The sequence below is a fragment of the Gymnogyps californianus genome, chromosome 4 (genome assembly GCF_018139145.2).
Source record: "Gymnogyps californianus isolate 813 chromosome 4, ASM1813914v2, whole genome shotgun sequence".
NCBI classification, from domain to species: Eukaryota; Metazoa; Chordata; class Aves; order Accipitriformes; family Cathartidae; genus Gymnogyps; species Gymnogyps californianus.
This window is the reverse complement of record NC_059474.1, coordinates 83,086,908-83,105,833: the sequence shown is the minus strand read 5'-3', so window position 1 is coordinate 83,105,833 and position 18,926 is coordinate 83,086,908. Positions and strand designations below refer to the sequence as shown.

Here is an 18,926-nt window from a genome sequence, read left to right as displayed (position 1 = left end):
GTGGTCTCCTGTGAGCACCAGGCTTAACATTTTTACAGTTGTTTATTTCTTTCCCTCCCTTTCTCAGCTTTCTCCTCCACCAGTTCTGGGTTAGAATAAAAATCTGTATAATTCTTATGCGATACAGCCTGGGACCGCTTTGGCAGTAGTACGTGACTGTTTTTTTTTTTTTTTTCCCAGAGGAAACGTGCCTGACTGTGAATGGCGTTCTGGTTGTCCTTAAAGTGAGAGATTTCAGAATTTGATCTAATCTTGAAATAGGATCCGTTTGCTCTGACCAGAGCTTTCCGCAGCAGTGAGGTTACAAAAGCCTGGCTGTCCTGTCCTTTTATACTGGCCAGGATCTGAGCAATTGATGGTATAATATGCTCCCGCACTCGAGCAGATCCACGAGGTGAAGGAAAGTAGTGTTTAACAAAGCTGATTATTTTCTTATGATAGCTAATTGTTATTTTAGACTTATCTCCCCTCTAGCTGTGGTACTGCAAATAGATTTAAATACCATCTGTGTGTTCATCCCGCATAATAACAATTATCCTTCACAGATGGCTATATGCATGAATATTTGTCTGCCTATGCTGATTGTTAATAAACCACCTTAATGACTTTGATGGTTCCTGATCAGTATTTAAAACATTTTTTTTTCCGATACAGTGTACAGATGCCTCCCACACGCAGTCATGTGCGGTATTTTAGCACTTTCATCCAGGTGCTTCAGCTGTGCATGAGGAAGGGGGGAGGTAGCATGAGGATTCGGAGATGTAGCCTGCTCTCAGAGCTCAATCAAGATTATTTTATTGTAGCATCTGAAGTGAAGGTTCGGATCAAAGAATGCTGTATTGCTAAGAGTTTAGGACCCTAAAATGAGGCATGTGAAGCATCGTGAGAGTGCACGAATGCCTGATTTATACGTCTACTGTACAATTACAGTACCTAGATAGGCAATCTCTGCTCTTTTTATACAATTAGGAAAGGTGCTGAAAGGATTCCTATTCATATACCTGACTTGAAATTTGAAACAGTAAGACAGAAATCCTCATCTCGGATTGTCTAGAAGACAACAAAGTAGCTGGAAAAACCTGGTAGTGGAAGATGTACTTGGGCACAAGACAGGCCATCTGCTTGTTGATCTTAATAAGTGTTAATATATTTAATTATAGATTCTCAGCACTGTGGGACATGTTGCAGCTGGTTTGATTCTGACCGAACGGTCTTCCCTGCATCTCTTTCGTGGGTTTGGTGATACTGGGCCTGTCTGCAACGTTCTAGGAGCATGGGATCTGGTAGTTCTGTAAATGCCAACTACAAGTACTCCCTGCAGAAGTCTGAAAATGGTGAGTGATTCTTTGAAAAGTAATCTTTTCCCGTCTGCTCCTGCACATGCTGCTGTGTTTCTTTTCTGAGATACCTGGTTTTCTTGATAGTATTGGGGTGAGGTTATGTCTTTCAGTATCCTGTGACAAGGAGTCTCAGCTGTCAGGCAGAAGACCAACAGGCTTGAGAAAATAACAGCTGTTTAGACCAGCATTAGATTAAAATCAATCAAAACCTGACCAGAAATGAAGCAGCAAAAAGCATTTCTGTTAGAACTAACATCCGATGGATTAATCAATTGCTGGATAATGCGGGTGTTGTCATGTGCTGACAGCGAGACAGATGCTATCACCCTGCTGCTTCTGGTGGACTCTGTTTTTAAAGGCTGTGTTAGCGGCACAGGACTGATAAAGCAGAAGCATTAGCAAAGCCAAAATAAATCTGGTTTTAAAGAAGGTAAGATGGTGTGGCTAAGAAAAGCTGAAAAGCAAAAAGTGTACTTTTTTCTAATTACATCAGCGCAATGCTCAATCTCTGCTAATAATCTAGACTTTTTTATGGCCCTCGAAGCTGTAATGATTTATTTTTATGAAACCCTCTGTATGATAGTATCAATTTTCTGGGTGTGCGCTTAGGTCTGCTATGGAACAAAGGGAGTTTATGAGTGAGACTTTACACATAAGGAAGTGTAAAAAAGTAAACAGATCACTTTGAATCATTCAGTCATCAGCATTGGCAGAACAGCAGTATGGTGCAAACTGTTTGCAAGTGCTTTGGAAGGAAAAATAGTGGTTGCGTTTAGAAATGAAGAAAGCAGGGATACTGCTATGACTCAGCCTTTTTTGTTTGTAATTTTTCTTTGTTGAAAAACCCCACTTTTTTTTTTTTTTTTTTAACTAAGTTAGACTTGTCTATTGCCTATAGCACCAGAGAACCACGGACTCTCCCAAAAAGTTCAGGGCTATTTTATGATAAGGGCTTGTCTATAACAAACAAAGTGTAACATAAAACTAGTTACTTATTAGAAACTCTGCATTACATCCGATGATACCTCATCAACAGTTTCCTGTGACAGTAAAACCTCTCTGTATTTCTTGCATCTGGTTCTCAAAATCCTTCAGATCTGCTGATCTGCAGATGTGGAATTGCTTAGGACTTCCCACCCAAGTATAACATGCCAGCCCGTGTCCTGTCCCCCTTGTACAAGGCCCAGAGGCTGTTCCCGATGGAAAGTGTAGCCAGCAGAGCTCTGTTAAACCGGCCCTGCACTTGAGTGAAGAAGGGGATGGGGAATCCAAGAGAGCGTGCAGACTCCCTCCTGTAAGCTGATGTGGGAACTATACTGCTAGCATGAACAGGCATATTTTAGTTTGAGGGCCGCCACTTTGGCATGCTTTCAGTAGCTTATATGATGATGTATGATTCAGTTTACTGCTTGGATCCTCATAAAATGTGGATAAATCTCTTTCTCTTCCTTTTTTATTATTTTTTTCTAAACTAGTACAAACACTGCCAGATGAAACTCACCCAGGTAAGCTGGTAAATTAGAATACCTGGCTTTTTCAGTTGCAGAGTCAGTCTCTGTAAAAGTAGCATAAAAAAACAGTGCCTTTCCCATCTGGAGCTTAAAATGCTGTGGATGGTGGTATATATGCTCACTGTGCGCTTGATAACAAGTCTTTCATAGATTTTATTTTTAATGTTTCAAAGAATCTCGTTTTCATCGGTGTATGTGGAGTCACAACTATGCATTTCTGCTTGGGATTCAGTTGAAATACATCTGACTTACTGCAGTAATTGGACATTTATCCACTGTTAGGGGAATGCAAGATATTTAGAAGCTGTTTATTTTAGAGAGTGATTGCGACTGTGATTCTGGTTGCATGCCAGCCAAATTACTGTACAGGGAGTAAGGCAGCTAGTGTTGGGTCTGTTATAAAGGAGGCTTGAAGAGGTGGCATCAGGAGCACCAAACTGCAGGGAAAAAAGTCAGCCTTTTTTATTTTCTCGTAGCCCAGCAGATCAGTAAGCATTTTCTCAACAAGATATACGGCTCAGGCAAAGAATACAGAAGTTATTCTTGAATTAAGGCTAGCCAAGTCTTACCTTCTTGCCCATGACTTCACCCTGACTCGGTTCCCCAGCTGCACAACAGCAATAGCTCTTCCCTTTTTGTGCTCTGCAGCTCCTAGTGCTGTAACAGTAACATAATTTAGAAGGATTATTATTTTCAATACATAAGCCATCAGGATATCTTATTTAGGTAAAGGTCAATGTTTCCTGCTGAAGTACATGAAGGGTGGTTTATGTTATATAATGAATGCAAGCTAATTGAATTAATGTGATCTCTTTGTCTCTTGCCAGCACTTAGCAGGCTTTGGGGTAGGGGTGGGGGATTTCCTTCTTTTTATAAAGCGTTTCCACCCCACACACCCCATTGCTCTCCCTGCTTCGGTGAACACGGCAGTGCTCTCTCACAAACTGGATGCAAAGGGAATACGAGCTTCTGCAGCAGGGCCAACTCCGTAACGCTGTCGTCTCCATTTGATTTTGGGGCCAGCCTGTAGACAGAGCAGTCATCCCTCCCTCCCTCAGCTAAAGATGACACACAGAAGCATTGTTAGAAAATGTTTTAAAGGCAGGGCTCTAGGGTAGGGCTCCAGAAATGAACAGGAAGGGACACAGAGTGTAATCAAGAGAGATGCCAAGTAGCAGAACTGGTTGGCAAGGTGCTGTAAAGTAACCAGGCGGTCCAAATGGGGTCAAGACCAGCAAAGGAGGATGGAATTGTTTCTAGAGGTACATAAAGTTCTGTGGCAGAACTTGAAAAAGGAAATGGGAAACTGCACCAATGTACTTCGCTTTAACTATGCACGCGCCCCATCTGAAATAACCTTTTAATGAAAAACATTGGAATTGGGGAAACGCAGAGGAATGGTCATGTTTTAAAGACAAGGCCAAGTGGCCGTCATTTGGCGGGAAGAGCCTGGTGCCAGTGCTGGCTGTGGATTGAACCGTGACCAGGCACCTGGAAATTCCTGGCATTTTGTTCCTTCTGTGTCATTAAGTGGCCAAAGATCTGTCTCCCTCTTTTCACTGTGGGTGTTAATTTTGTCTTTATTTTATTCCAAGATAATGGTACGTTAACATGTATGCTAGAATAGATCCCTTCCGAAGTTTGTCCAGAATTGCAAAAGCTGAGGTATTTACTTGGCTTAAAAGAAGGTAGACAAACCCCATATTTTGAAGGCTCTGGAAGGGGACTTAGTGTCTTGTTTTCCTCCAACTCCTTGTGTGGCCTCAGTCAAATCTCTGGTTTCCTGAAGGCACAGTACCTAGACTGTACAATGGAAATGAAAATGATCAAGCTAGATAGGAAGAAAATTGTCTATTAATACTGAAGAACGTGTTTGGATCTTTAGGCCCTAATAAATGGTTGTTGATGCTGGTGCTGAGGAGCCAGCAGCAATGGTTAGAAGTACTTCAGAGCTCTCTGGTCAGGCAAGGTCAGATCAACCTCTTGCAATATGGTGAAAAGAAGCGGGTGTTTTGTTAGCCTTAGCATTTAGACATCAGAACACCTTTCCTGAAAAATTCCTCCTGAAAAAGGTCCCTCTTAAATTTTCAGGGTCGGGAAAGGAGTGGTAGCAGAGTTACCTCAGCTGCAGCCACTGCAGCTCAGCAGGTTGGTTCTGGTTTTGTCCCCTAGCTTTCAAGGCAGCCGTCTTGATCCAACAGTGGTATAGGCGCTACGTTGCTCGGCTGGAAATGCGCCGACGTTGCACCTGGAGAATCTTTCAATCCATTGAGTACGCATGCGAGCAGGATCAGATCAAGGTAAGGTGCCAAGGCAAAGAGTATGCAGGAAAATACATAGGAGGGTGGTTTCTGTGCCACAGACTCGCTTGTTTCTGGCTACTGGCTGGTGACCCTGTAAGTGCTTCAGTGGGCCAAGGACTGGGCTTCCTGCCCCTTTTTAGCCTATTGATTTCCTGCCTGCTTATGTCTGATGAAACCCTATGTAATGAGTCTTGAGAGAAAGCCATAAGGACCATTTAACATCATTTTTCCTTAGTCTGAACAGAATAGGTAAGCCTAGTTGGTTTGTTATACTTTAACTTTGATTAATATTCTCTTATATGGTTGCCTTGCTGTCAGGCAGGGAGGGGAGGGCTTATAGGCGTACTTCTGTCTGTATGGCTGAAGGTAAAGCTACTTTTTTGACTTCATAAGATATTCAAAACTAGAATTGGTGTAGTATGATTTGTTGTACATAGCAGACAACATGAGAAGGGCATAGATAATATTTCCGGAAAGAAGATCATGTTAAGTTGCCACTCTGCAGAATTTCATTCCAGGGTGAATGATGATGGGCTCGCTCTCTTCTTGCAGCTTCACAACTTCTTCAGTTACCTCGTGGACCACTTCACACCAAGTAGCAGTAAAGAGAGTAAGTTTCTATGTGCCGTTTGTAGATGTGGCGCCAGCAGCTCAGAAGGTTGCACCCTGTATTGATTCGTTGCCCAACGCTGGCCCTTCAGGATGGTGAAGGGGGCCAAGAGAGTCTAAAGAGTGATGGCATCAGGAACTGGGATAGGGAGTGAGTTGTCTGGAGACTGTCAGAGCTGTGCGAGGGAAGTGGGGCAATTCCTGCTCCTCAGGAGCTGGAAGGGGGAGTAAAAGCTCAGTATGTTTTCTAAGAGCAGTATTAGAAATCTGCCTTTTTTCAGTGATCCCTGGTAACCAGGGCTTTGCAGAGTCCCTTTCTGAAGCGAGAGAATCCATCTTTAGGGAACTGTGCTCTAGGGTATCTACTTTATTTAAATTTAGTCTCTCACTTGTAATTGGGGCCGGGCGGTGCAGGGCGGTGGGAGAAGTGCTGTGGGAACCAATACAGTATCTTCCTGAATCTGCAGAGAGCCTTATATGTTATTTCTTAGTGCTGGGAACTTGCTAATGAGCTTAGCTCTGAAATCTGATGGTAGTAAGTCAAAAGTAACTATTTACTTTGCTGACCATAACCTGCTGAAGTCCTCGCTCCTTTCTTTCAAACTGCCACCCTTTTTCTCACAACCACCCCACATATTTTACAGCAAAGCTCTGTTGAGGAAGATTTTTTTTTCAGTGTCTGTATAAAACAGGACAATAATGTCCTGTTCCTTGAGCTGGGCTCTGAGATGTTACAGCAATAAAAAAAATAATGCGTATTTATACAAATTTTGTGCAATACTGAGAATATAGGTGCAAGCTTAGAAAAAACAGTGGGACGTAGGAGACAGTTCCTTATTATACAGTTTGCTTTTGCATGTCATCGAAAATAAGATTTCACTTAGCCATGGCAACCAATGTCCATCTGGCTCTACCAGAGTTTTGCAGAAACTAGCGTAGCTGCCAGCACTGCCTGACACATAGCACACAGAAACTCGTCCCTGCGGCCTTCTCCCCACTGCAAATTCTGTAGCAGTGTCAAACTAGGAGCTAGCCTCCACCGCTGCCGTTGCTCATGAGCTCTAGCCTAACTAAACAGCTTTTCTTTAGCAAATGACTAGAATGGTGTATTGAGCCAACTTAACTTTTCTTGTCTCTTTCTCTTTTTAAAAACCCAATCCAATGGACCAATCTGCCATCCAGGGGATTTTATCAGTCGCATGTTCATAAGCGGGGAAAGCTTCAAAGAGGCAGAGCTGGAAAAATACTGTGACTATGAATCCATGGAGGTGCCAGACTCCTACACTGGACCCCATCTCTCTTTCCCACTCCTTCCTGACCATGCGACTGCCTTGCTGGAAGCTTTCAAACAGAAACAAGTAAGGATCCCAAAAGGAACCACGCTTTCCCCTTCTCTACGCAGGGGTGTAGGATACATAATTTGGTTTTAGCCTTCCTAACAAGCTAAGCTGATTGGAGTATAACAAGCTGGCAGGCTGTTAAGCGAAGGAGGATGGAAACGATATGGTATTTCCCCCTGCCATAGGAACTTTTTTCCTTTCTGAAAATGCAGTTCTGACAAAACTGAAAACTTTTCATAGGTGTGCACCAATATTAACCTGAATTTCATTTTAAAAGGAAAAAAGCCCCGCAGCAGTCCATGTTCAAACATTCTGTCACTTTTTGTTGCAGTTCCTCAATTTGTAAAAAAGTATAGGATGGTCCAGATGGAAACACCTGATGAAAATTATGTTTTGTGCCACGCACCTTTGACTCATATTTAAAATGTAAAATGTGAGTTTTTTGATGAGGAAGTCCAGTACCAATTCAGCAGCACTAACAAGACAGGTCTCGTCCAGTTGCAGCGTTCTGCTGCCATCCCTCAGTCAAGGTGCTGAACTGCAAAATAGGCCAAAACACCCCTTCTCCAAACAAAACGACTTGTAAAATGTCTCTAGTGTCTTGACTAATATTAAACGCCTACACCCTGGCTTTGAGCGAACGTATTTCTGCAGGACACATCGCAGCTCAGGGCCTGGCTTAATATGGAGAAGGCTAAGAAAGATCTAGAGGAGCAGCTTACCTGTCATACTGGGCTGGAATCTCTGCTGCTCTAGGAGGTGGTGTTGCCTAGCAGATTATAGCCTTGACCACAGGGTGCTAGGGTTCTCTTGCCAGCCCTGCCAGTGCCGAGGCTGGACTGCTTTGGGTGAGTGCCTTCCGTCCTGCTGTTTCCCAGTATTTGCCTCATCTTGCTTGTAAGCCCATAGGTCAGCACAGAGTGTCGTCCCGGTGAGAGTTTCTGCCATCCAGGCTATCGTGGTGGGTCCTTGGGGCCTCTGCAGACAGAGCTGCGTTGCTGCTCAGAGGTCACTGATTTCCTGCTTTAATCCCTTCGCTTTCTCCTAGTAGCAGCTCCACGCTCGCTATGTCTTAAACCTTTTGCATGAGACCAGGAAGCACCTCAAGCAGTTGCCAAACATCAGTCACGTCTCCACCTGCTATAGCGAGGAGGTCACCGTGTGCGGTACGTCCGGGTGGGAAGGCATTGTGCAGTCTCTGGGGCAGAACGCTCACGTGGAAGGGGTGGGAAAGATATAAAATGGTAGCGTGAGCATGATGTCCTCCTCTGTACTGAGTGTGGAACACAAATGCAGTCCGTAAGCAAAATGTGTGTTGCATTGAGAGGCAACTGGGGCTGTCTAAAATATCCAGGTTTACCCTCTGATGCTGTATTTGAGCTGCTGCGAAGACTAGCCTGAAGACTGGAGGGAGCAAGTCTGCATCATGGCCCTACTTCTGCTCGGTCTGGAACGGGATGGGAGCGTTGAGGGAAGGTGGTTTGTCTAGCTGTAGTCTGCATTTGGCTTCCACGAGAGATTTTGGGATACCTCGTTAACAAACCCTGCCCCTAGATGGTAGCGTTCAGCTTGGCATAGCCTGCTGTAGCAGTGGTGCTGTCGTGGTGATTATAAAAATGCAAGGAGAGGAGGAAGTATGAATGGAAAAGATATACATTTGTCTAAGGGAAGACAAAAGGTGATAATGATGGCCTGTGGCTCTTAAAATTGTTATACATTACAGCAAAGATTTAAAGCATTTTTCAACTGGATTCAAATTTGTCTTTGTTCTGTCACCCCAAACTTGGAGTCCTTTTACTAAACCAGAGAAACTACACCCAGTCGAGGACTGGCCTCAAAACTCAGTCATTTTCTGTCCTGTTTTGTGGCCGGGGATTATTTAAACAACCAAGTCCTGGAGCTGTTTTGGCTGAGTCTTCATTAGCAGCAGCGTATGCATTTAGATCCAGAATACTAACGGGTCTTTGCGTCCTATCAAGTCAAGTTGAAAGAGACAAAGCTTTTCACCATTATTTTCCTACTCTAGGACTAATGTTTAAACTTTGAGGTATTTCTGAAAAACATGTACTTAGCACAGAATTTTGCATGCAGTCAGCTTCTGGAAAACAAACCTCTCTCGCTCCAATATCATGTTAAATGAGAATTTAGTTTGATTTGCAAAGCTTTCTCCCATGTAATGATCAAACAGTTTCTTGTGCCATGTTGTCATCGTAAGACATAAATGAACAAAGCTTCTGAATTAGAGTCTTCAGAAGCTGGTGTAGGTTTTTTGCTGTCTTCCTCAGGCTTCAGCTCAAGCCTTTACATCATGTCCTTTCCCTTCGGGCATATTGCCTCAGTGTAAGGAAACTTGTACCTTGAACTTCCCAAAATATTTCAGTGGTCATTAATTTATAGAGGAGATGCTTCATAGGAAGTTATTTATTGGTGCCTTTTCAAGTTTAAAGGTAAACATACTGTGACTTGTCTTTTTGTGCCTGTTAGGAGACTTGCACGGCCAGCTGGATGACTTGTTCCTCATATTTTATAAGGTAGGCACCGTATTTGGAGAGGGAGGCTGGCCAGGCATTGTGAGAGGTATCGCATGGGTCACGCTGAGAAGTGTTTGCAAAATTGGGCCCTTCACGTGGGATTCTCCAGGTCAATTTGATCGGTTTTAAATGGCTTCACAAAGCAGCAGCTTATTCCCTTGCTGACTTGAAATCTGGTATACACATACATTTGGGAAGTGCCAGCGGACATTTTTGTAAGTGCCGATACCAATGGCAACCCTTCCTGACTGCCAGCTTTCACTTTTCAGTGCATTTGCCACTGGGAGCCTCCAGGATAAAAGTAAGAGTCAGGATCTATTGTATAAGGTAACGTGGCACAGGAGTAAGAGAATGTGCAGCTGATGGGAGGGAAGTATATGGAGATCATGGGGAGGCCTCTCTTGTAACATCCGCCTGTTCCTTGCATTTACAGAATGGCCTTCCTTCCCCTTCCAAGTCCTACGTGTTCAATGGGGACTTTGTAGACAGAGGCAAACAGTCCCTGGAGATCCTCATCATCCTCTTTACCTTCCTCTTGATCTATCCAAAGGAGGTTCATCTCAACCGCGGGAACCACGAGGATCACATGGTCAACTTACGGTACGGGTTCTGTGCGGGGCTGATCGCGATGTCAAGGGTGTGACTGCGAAATCCCGCTGAACTTCCTTTCTCCTGTTCCTTTAGCTACGGTTTCACCAAGGAGGTAATGCAGAAATACAAGGTAGGCATACGTTTGTGTCTCCTTTACCACATGAGATGCAGACTTTGAAGGCTTGATGCTTCATCTTTTCCTTTCTGACCTGTCCTCCTAGGTGCATGGGAAGAAAATCTTGAAGATGATTCAGAATGTCTTCTGCTGGCTGCCCCTGGCCACCTTGATTGATCAGAAAGTCCTCATTATACACGGGGGCATCTCTGACACCACGGATCTGGACATGCTTGAGAAAATTCAAAGGAACAAAGTAGGTTTTATTTCCTAGATATTGCAAGAGACAACAGTGTTTCTGATTTGTCCTGAGGAGCTTATTTCTACATGTCAACTTGGCTGTTGATGAGACAAATCTAAAGGATGGTCTTCCTACACAAACTGTGTTTAGGTACAGGCTTGGAGTGGATCGCTTTGGTTTAATAGTGTGTGTGCAGGAGGGATGAAGGGAAGAAGCGTTCTTGGCTTCTGGAAGACGTAAGGATTGTTGCCAGGGAAGTGGTGGGTAACGGCATGGGTAAATAGATGTGCTGGTGCTGACTGCAAAAACACAGTGATGATGAGACTTTGTCCCACAGTTCCTTAGCCTGTTTTTCCCCCTAGATTTCCAGAACGATTTTGATAAGTCATTTAACTTGTCTCTGCCTCGCTTTCTAGTTGAGAAATGCTACTTCCCTTCTCCAAATGTAAGGACAAGCGCTTGCATTAGTCATTAGTCCTTCCCTCATTCTGCCGCCGAGTTCCCACTGCAGATTAAATGCATGTACTCTACCTTTTGTGAAATGTCTGAGCAGCATAAAGTCAATGAAGAAGAGACAGATCTGTAGTCAGAATGGATGTGGGGCCCCAGCTGTAAACCAAGAATGGCACTTGCGAGAGGATGGCACTAGTAATCTCCCACAATTAATCAGCATTTGATGGCAGCAAAGGGAATTGAGGCTCGGAGGCTTGGGTCACTTGACAGTCTGCCAATGGAAGATGTTAGAGCTGGAGATGTAGGTTTCCAAGCGGTGTGACCAGCTCTCTTTTCTCTCTTACCTCTTTCAGTTTATTTCTGTATTAAGAGGGAAGAAAAGAAAGGACTCCAATAGAAATGTGGAAATACAGGAATTAAATGGGGAGAGCAAAGTAGAAGCTGACCCTGCAGGGAACGAGGCAGCCCCCAGTTTGTCTCTGCAGCCCCGGCCGGCCCAGGCTCCCAGCATGTCCAACAGGCTGGAGTTTTCCAGGTGGGTCCGGCAGACGGTGCAGGAGCAAATCGAGTGGTGCCGCCGGCTGGTGGACATCAGCGAGTCGGAGTCGGAGGAGCTCACCTATTCCAGCGTGGTCTCCTTGACGGATTTGGATGGGCCATGCTGGACTCGCCAGGAGGAGTGGAAGCAGGTGAGTACTCTAAGCGGGGCCCTGAGCTCGGTGGGCTGTGGATGCCTCCTGCAGATTTGCTCTCCGTTATGACGAATCTCAGTACAAAATATGTGGATCAGCACACAGACCTCTCTGCAGAGAGATTTTTGCTGCTTCATATAGCGGAGTTAAGGAGCAACTCAGTGCCAGCGGGCAGGCTAATGGGGTTTGTGCTATTTTGTACCTATCGCTCTGTACCCTGAGACAGCCTGGCATTGATCATTCAGTGGTAAGTGGTCAGGAAGGACTGTACTGTGAGCATGGGATCTCTGCTGCTTGGGGATGTTTCGTTAGATACCTGCGCGACATCCAGCCCATCCTGTGGCATGGTTCCCTAGCAACTGAAGAGCTGTGCACGAGAGTCACGTAGGAGAATGTAGGCTGTGTGCAAGACTGGCGCTAGCTGCCGTTCTGCTGGCGCCTTTCTCCTACCCTTGTGAGTCAGCCTCTTCACCGGGCTTTCGGCTTTCTGTGCTCAAGGCTCTGTCCCAGCATTTGCCCCCAGCACAGCACTCATCCGTTGTTGTATAAATAAAACTGCTGCTCAGGCATAGAGTGGGGCAACAGATTTTCTTGATTCACTGCAGGGGAGAGAAATAATAGACAAGACTGACTGTGGAGCCCAGTGGTTCTATCACTTACTGTGTACGTGGGGTATCTGAAGTCAGCTCTGTAGGTAATGAACGAGCATGTCATTTGCTGATGAGCAAGTCGTGATTTTGGGTGCTAAGAGCAGACTGAATTTGTGGTTTTAGCTGGGCTGCACTGCGAGTAGATTGCTAGGCAGGTCAGAGCCTGGGAACTTGGTTTCCTGTTTGTGTTAGACCAGTCTGTCTGTAAGCCCCTTCTGTGCGCTCTGAAACCATCGTTACTTACTTCACGTTACATATGACATCCCAGCATTGCACACCTTATCGGCATAAAGCTATATATTGAGGTCAGGGTTAAAGAGATTAAACTTTAATCCAAATAGTGGTTACTGAGTCAGCAGTTACTTACATTTCTGGAGGCTGCGGAATGTCCTGGCAAGACAGCAAAGGAGTTTAATACTAAGCCTGCTCATGGCCTCAGGATCTGCTGGGTGTTCTTGCCCTGCGACCTGTGTTTTGGGATGGAGGAGGACAGGCAAGGCTCTTTGAAATCTTAGAGGCAGCAAAGGGAAAGCTTGTATTGGGCCTGACTGACGGACACCCCTCTTCCCCCAGGCACTGTAGCTCCAGGCCAACCACGTTGTCACCTCTGCGGTGGACCAGGTCTGTGATAGTCCTGCGGAGTAGTACGGTGGTTCAGCTGGGATGCGGGAAACATCTCTGTTTCCCTGCGCTATGGTAATAGCAGCAGTCCAGGGAGGGATTCAGAGACAGAGCTGTATTTGCTTAGTAAACTTTGATGGTTGGTATCTGCTGGGTACACTTTATTCAGTGAACTTTTCCAATCCTTTTAGATTTTAGACATTCTCTGGAGTGACCCCATGCCTCAGGAGGGCTGCAGAGTAAACACAGTGCGAGGCGGTGGCTGCTACTTTGGGCCTGACGTGACAGCGAAGATCCTTGAGAAGTACAACTTGCAGTTCCTCATCCGCTCCCACGAGTGCAAGCAAGAGGGCTATGAGTTCTGTCACAACCGGAAGGTCGGTGAGGGGGATGGCGTGAAGGGTACTTGGGTTTCTATCCTGCCAGGCTGGGGTTTCTGTGGTGGCTTGTCTCGGCTCTGCGTTTCTTCCAATGGGGCTTGGTTAAGTGTATACAAAATCGTTGAACAGCCTTATTGGGAGTTACTCAAGTGTGTTCCCAGCTGAGGTCTTAGGTCAGGACAGTCTGGAGCCACCTCCTCCGTTGGGGACATCTGTTGTGCAGGCAAAGCACATCCTTGTGCGTGGTAGCTGAGAAAAGCTCTGAACCCATTTGTGCCATTGCACTCACTTAACGCAGCTGTTTGTGAAGATGACGTACAAAAGGGTGTTGCTAAGCTGCTGCAGCAAAGTTTTGCTCTCAGAAGATTCAGGGTCAATTCAGTGACTTCAACAGGGGCACGTTTCACTCTGCTTACCGCAGCAGAGAGTGGAAGTTTGTCAGGAGAGTACAGCGAAATCGCAGAAGCCCAGCGTGTGGCCAGATCCATGTGAGACTAGTGCTGCCCTCGAGGAACTTGCACCTGTAAGGCTCCCAGGCCAGCTGCCACCTCGCTCTTCCTCTTCCACAGAAACCATGGTGCTTTCACAGTCTGTCGACTCCAGATGGGATGGGTTGTTGTTTTCACTGATACATGTATATATAGTAGAGGATGTACGTACTGACTGTAAATGCCTCTCTTTTTTTGGGGTTAGGTGCTGACCATATTTTCAGCCTCAAACTACTATGAGATTGGCAGCAACAGGGGAGCTTATGTGAAGCTGGGACCAGACCTCGTCCCCCATTTTGTTCAGTACCAAGCGAACAAGACAGCTCATACTCTCACTATGACCCAAAGGCAAGGCTTTCCGGTTGCTCTGTATTCACCAAGTCAAAATTCCGAAAGTGAAAACTTTGGGAGCTTTGAGAAAGTTTGAATCCGGAGCCGAACTTTCACAGCTTGATCTACTAAATAATAGTGCTAGAGGAGGATTCAAGCTTTTCGCAGAAATTACTGAGGGAGACTCAAGGGTTGAGGAGGGAGAGTTACAAGATCAGAAGGGGACTCTTTGACAGACGGCTGATTTTTCCAGCTTCTCTTTTCAATGTCAAGTTTTAACTTGTGACCCCGGGTGAGGTTCCCTTCTGTTTTGTTACTTCACAACTTGATGCAGGGATTCACTGCATCAGCTGCGGGGAACTGTGCTCCAGGCATGCAGTGCCTTGTCACGAGCGCCGAGATGCAGCTGTAGCTGTGCAGAGCAGTTGTGCGAGGGTCTGGGCAATCCATGGACAGGCCAGAGGACTGAGAAGGTGCAGGTTCTCTTGTGCTTCGTGGCAAGTCCTTAATGTGCTTCTGTCTTTTCTGCATCCTCCAGAATCAGCAGAGTAGAGGAGTCAGCCTTTCGAGCCTTGCGGGAAAAGCTCTTTGCTCACACCTCAGCCCTCATCAGCGCGTTCAAGGCCTACGATAAGGACAATACGGGTAAATCTGAGCGGAGGGACACTCAGGTTAATTCCCTGGTAGGACAGGATTGAAGCGGCTAAATTGAGCGTGTGGCTGGTTGGGAGACTCCTCGCTGATAGCTGTCAGTGACTGTCACAGTGGGAGGCTGTGTCAGACCTTGCCAGAGCGTTGGTCCCACCTGCTGTTATTCAGTGTCTCTGTTGGGAACCTGTTAGTGCCTCAGGGTGGCATTATAATGAGGGGGTGTCAGAGAAGCAAGAGGTGATTAGCCTAATGTGTAGCAATTTAGGCTTGGTAACAAGGACCCTTTGGAACAGGAGTATAGGTGAAGCATTGGAAGAGATGACCTGGAACATGTCTGTCATGTGTCACTGGGGAAGGGCTGGGTGGTCTCTAGAGCCCCTTCATCCCTGCAGTCTAAAATCCCTGGGAAAAGGAAAGCGAGGGATGTCCTCCGTGGCAGCTGCCTCTGTCAGAGCCTTAAGGGAGGCGCTGAGAGTTCATAATTCTCTGGCTGACAGGAGTGCTCTGCTGGTGCAGCGACCAAGTCGTGTTGCTGTGATCTGTCCGTTTGTGGGCCGGGGGAGAAAAGGGACACAGCGGTTGGCAGAACTGCTTTCTTGTGGGTAGAACTGCTTTCTTGCTTTCTTCCCTGGCAGCAAAATTGTTCACAAAAGTCCAGTTCAGCTGTTACAGCAGCTGCTAAACTAGGGGCTTTTCCATGTTCCTGGGTCACTGAGGAAGTACTAGTGCAGTTGTGTAGGCCATGATCTGCAGGGTGACTCTGGCTGTAGGCCACAAATTTATAATGAAACATCCAAAGTTAGTGTTTTCCCCTTGTTCAGATGTTTGCAGCCCCATGGCCCTGATTTGTTGCAATGATCAAAAACTTGCTGAGGCTGGGGGGAGTGGCGAGAGCCTTTGTGCCTGCAGTGCCTGATGTCTGTAAAGCCATGTAGGGTTTTTTTCCTGTACCAAAGTGCTCAAGTGTGCCATGGAGAAATAAAGCTGTCGGTGTCAGCAGCAGGGTAGACTGGGTATGCATACTGCTCTAGGCTTTTTACTTTGCCTTCATGTGCTTTCAGCTGCCCATCTCTCGGAGGTCTCCATGGCTCTCCCTTTTCCTTACAGGAAGGATCACGCTGAGCAACTGGGCAACAGCAGTGGAGTCAGTCTTGCACCTGGGATTGCCCTGGCGAATGCTGAGACCGCAGCTGGTGCGCAGCACGGCGGACGGCATGCTGGAATACAAGTCCTGGCTGGACGACTTAGCCATGGAGCAGCGGAGCCAAGAGGTAAGGATTCACCCCCTTCCATCAAAGCACGATGCAAAGCAGCTCACCAGATCCCCAGCACGTGGAACCAAGTAGGGTACGAAAGGAGAGTGGATGGTTCCTGTATAATCCAAAATCATACTGAAGTCGATGGAAAAGCTTGCATGATTTCCAGTAGTCCAGAGGCATTCAGTCCACTGTAGAAATAGATGATGCATGTGAAATCAAAACCTAGAGGTAGTTTTGGATGCAGGCTTTTGAGTAGGAAAACTATATTCCATTGAGTTGCAGTTTCTTAATTACACCCAGCAAAACCAACACTGCAATGGTTAAAAAATGTAGCCCAAGTCACTGTTCTCTGTTAGCCCGGAAAAGCTCTGTTTGGAAGCGACAGGTTGCTGATGCGCTATAATGCAGAGTGCACAGAGGGTCCAGTCATCACAAACCTGTTTCAAAAGGCACACACGATGCAAAGTGCACGGCTGGCAAACTCTAGAGAGCAGTAAGCATTTTTTTGTGGGAAGGCCTGCAGTAACTGCTCAGGGAAAGCAGAGAGCTGTCAGAAGGGTAGAAGGAGTGTGACCATGTTGTCTTTCAGCACATCCAGTCGAGCTTGCTGGAAGTCATTTATCGAAACAGATCCAACTTGGAGACCATATTCAGGATCATAGACAGAGATCATTCAGGTAAGCAGGTGTGCGGGGGGTGTTGGTCACTGCGTTGTATTCCAGTCTACTTTGGGGCTCCCTTTAGTATGTACAAAGGCATTTTTCTTTAACGGTTTAAGGCTTGGGTCTTTCTCCTCCCTCAAGAGCTTCTGAAATGTCATTGCATGTTTCCACAAACATGACGCATTTTGAAGGACTGTGCACAGTCCAGGTAGAGAATTAATTATTTCTTCTGGAGGAGTTCAGCAGACCAAAAATTGTGATGAAAGCAATGACAGTAATGCAGCGTACACAGGATCTTGAGTGTTACCTGCTTTCAAGCAGTCATCTTCACCAAATTGCTTCGGGAAAGAGAAAATACAACAGTCTTTGCCTTCTTTTGTTCTCCCAAATTGAATTATGTCTCTTTACTGCTTTAAGTTGTATTTTAACCAGTGTTCTCCACGCTAGGAAATTTAGTTGCAGCATGTGAAATGTAGATTATGAGTGATTTCTTTCCTTCCTTTAGGGTATGCAGGCAGCAGGGGCAGGACGAGAGATCAAACCTGAGCAGGGGTCCCTCCTTGCATGTTGAGCGGGGCCTGACTGGCAGCAGTACCTGTGGTGACCTTGTGCTGAGGTGGCTGTGCCTTCCTTCTCCACAGGTCTCATCTCATTTGAGGAATTCCACCAAACCTGGAAGCTGTTCAGCTCCCACATGAACATTGAACTCACGGATGACGGCATCAACGACTTAGTTCGCAGCATTGATTTCAACAAGGATGGAAACATTGACTTCAATGAGTTCCTAGAAGCCTTCCGCCTTGTCAAACAGTCCCAGTAGTGAGAACCTGGTGAGGGTTGCCATGTCCAATGCCTTGACTGTCTGCGAAGCCAGGGGGACCGCTTCCTACCTCACCGCAGAGCGTGCCTGCAGCTGTGAAGCAGGGAAAGGGAAGGCAGGTACCTGTAGCACTTATTGGTTGAAAACAGTGACTGCCGTAGCCCACAGCTGCCATCCGTTTGGGGAAGGTAACAGGTAAAGTAGATAAGCTGCACTTCAATTCTGACCATTTTTAAAATGGAGCTATGTTTTAAGTAGAAATTCCTGCTCAAAGGGAAGATGCAACTTAGTTTATCTTGTCAATCGATGTGATGAAATGTTACAGGTCTATTAACGTGTAGTAGAATGGAAGTAAAGGTATTTCTTGTAGGCAATGTTTTAACCAGGTAGCAACTGCTAGAGCACAGCTTTCCTTTTAATAAAGTTTTTTCTAGTCTGCTGGTTCTGGGCTGTTCATGCTTTCTCTAGTTTGTCAACTCTGTTAGCAGCAGTGCTGTTTCCGTGATAATACCCACTTCCCCTCTGTTCCTTTGCTGTGATATGTTTGTTCTGTAAGTTTGAAGCTACTACATACGTGGAATGAAGCAACACTTCAAAGAAACTATCATCTCAAACATGTAAAACTGTCTCTACCAGGGGACCTTTTTTAAGAAATCTTTTTTCAAAGGCCAGCATCGTAGATCAAGTAGGCCCCTGCTGCAGTGCCTATAGCTTAAAAAGGAGTTGGGGGGGGGGGGGGTGTAAGGGTTTGAAGTGTTTGGTTTTTTTCTTTACAATGTATTTATCTCAAACATGCAGCATAGTCACTCTAGCAGAGATGCTACGGTAGAAGACTTCACTTCGAGTGCTACCCTAGCCCTTGAAAAAGAGAATTCTAGCCTCATCTGGTTTCTTAGAAGAGCCCCTGCTAAAGCCTGTATTCCACCTCTGAAATATTTTATTAATTGGAACCATGCTTCCAAAAATAAACTAATCCTTTTCCTCCTTAGAGTTCCATATACACTTTTTTCAACTGTAATGAAAGCATGCTTCCAAAAATACTCTCTCAAATGCACAATACACGCTCTAGCACGCTGAGGCTCTATTTCTGTTTTTCTCTCTTTCTAATTTTATAAATGAATTTTTTTTTGGTGGCTAATAACAAAACAATTCTGTCTCTACTGTGTTTGAGTTGTTTCTGCTGTACAAACTCCTACTGCAGAGAATAATGTATTTTTGTTTCAGTTATTTTCAGTGACTTTTGTAAGGAGGGGAAAAAGGCAACTAGGGGGAAAAAAAAAAAAGCTGTCTCTCCAATGCATGTAGCAGCCATGTGCCCTGCAGTACTTGGTACCAGGTA

General features: G+C 45.6%; 1 protein-coding gene across 1 annotated transcript; it reads left to right on the top strand.

Annotated features, from left to right (window-relative positions):
• Window positions 1-1,273: 1,273 nt before the first annotated feature.
• Window positions 1,274-17,587, top strand: PPEF2 (protein phosphatase with EF-hand domain 2). The gene is given in 15 exon segments (XM_050896210.1): window positions 1,274-1,334; window positions 5,024-5,151; window positions 5,707-5,764; window positions 6,946-7,121; window positions 8,155-8,269; window positions 9,588-9,634; window positions 10,068-10,355; window positions 10,447-10,596; window positions 11,388-11,723; window positions 13,189-13,374; window positions 14,071-14,213; window positions 14,734-14,840; window positions 15,954-16,117; window positions 16,695-16,782; window positions 17,409-17,587. Coding segments are annotated over 15 exon segments (2,226 nt in total).
• Window positions 17,588-18,926: the final 1,339 nt, after the last annotated feature.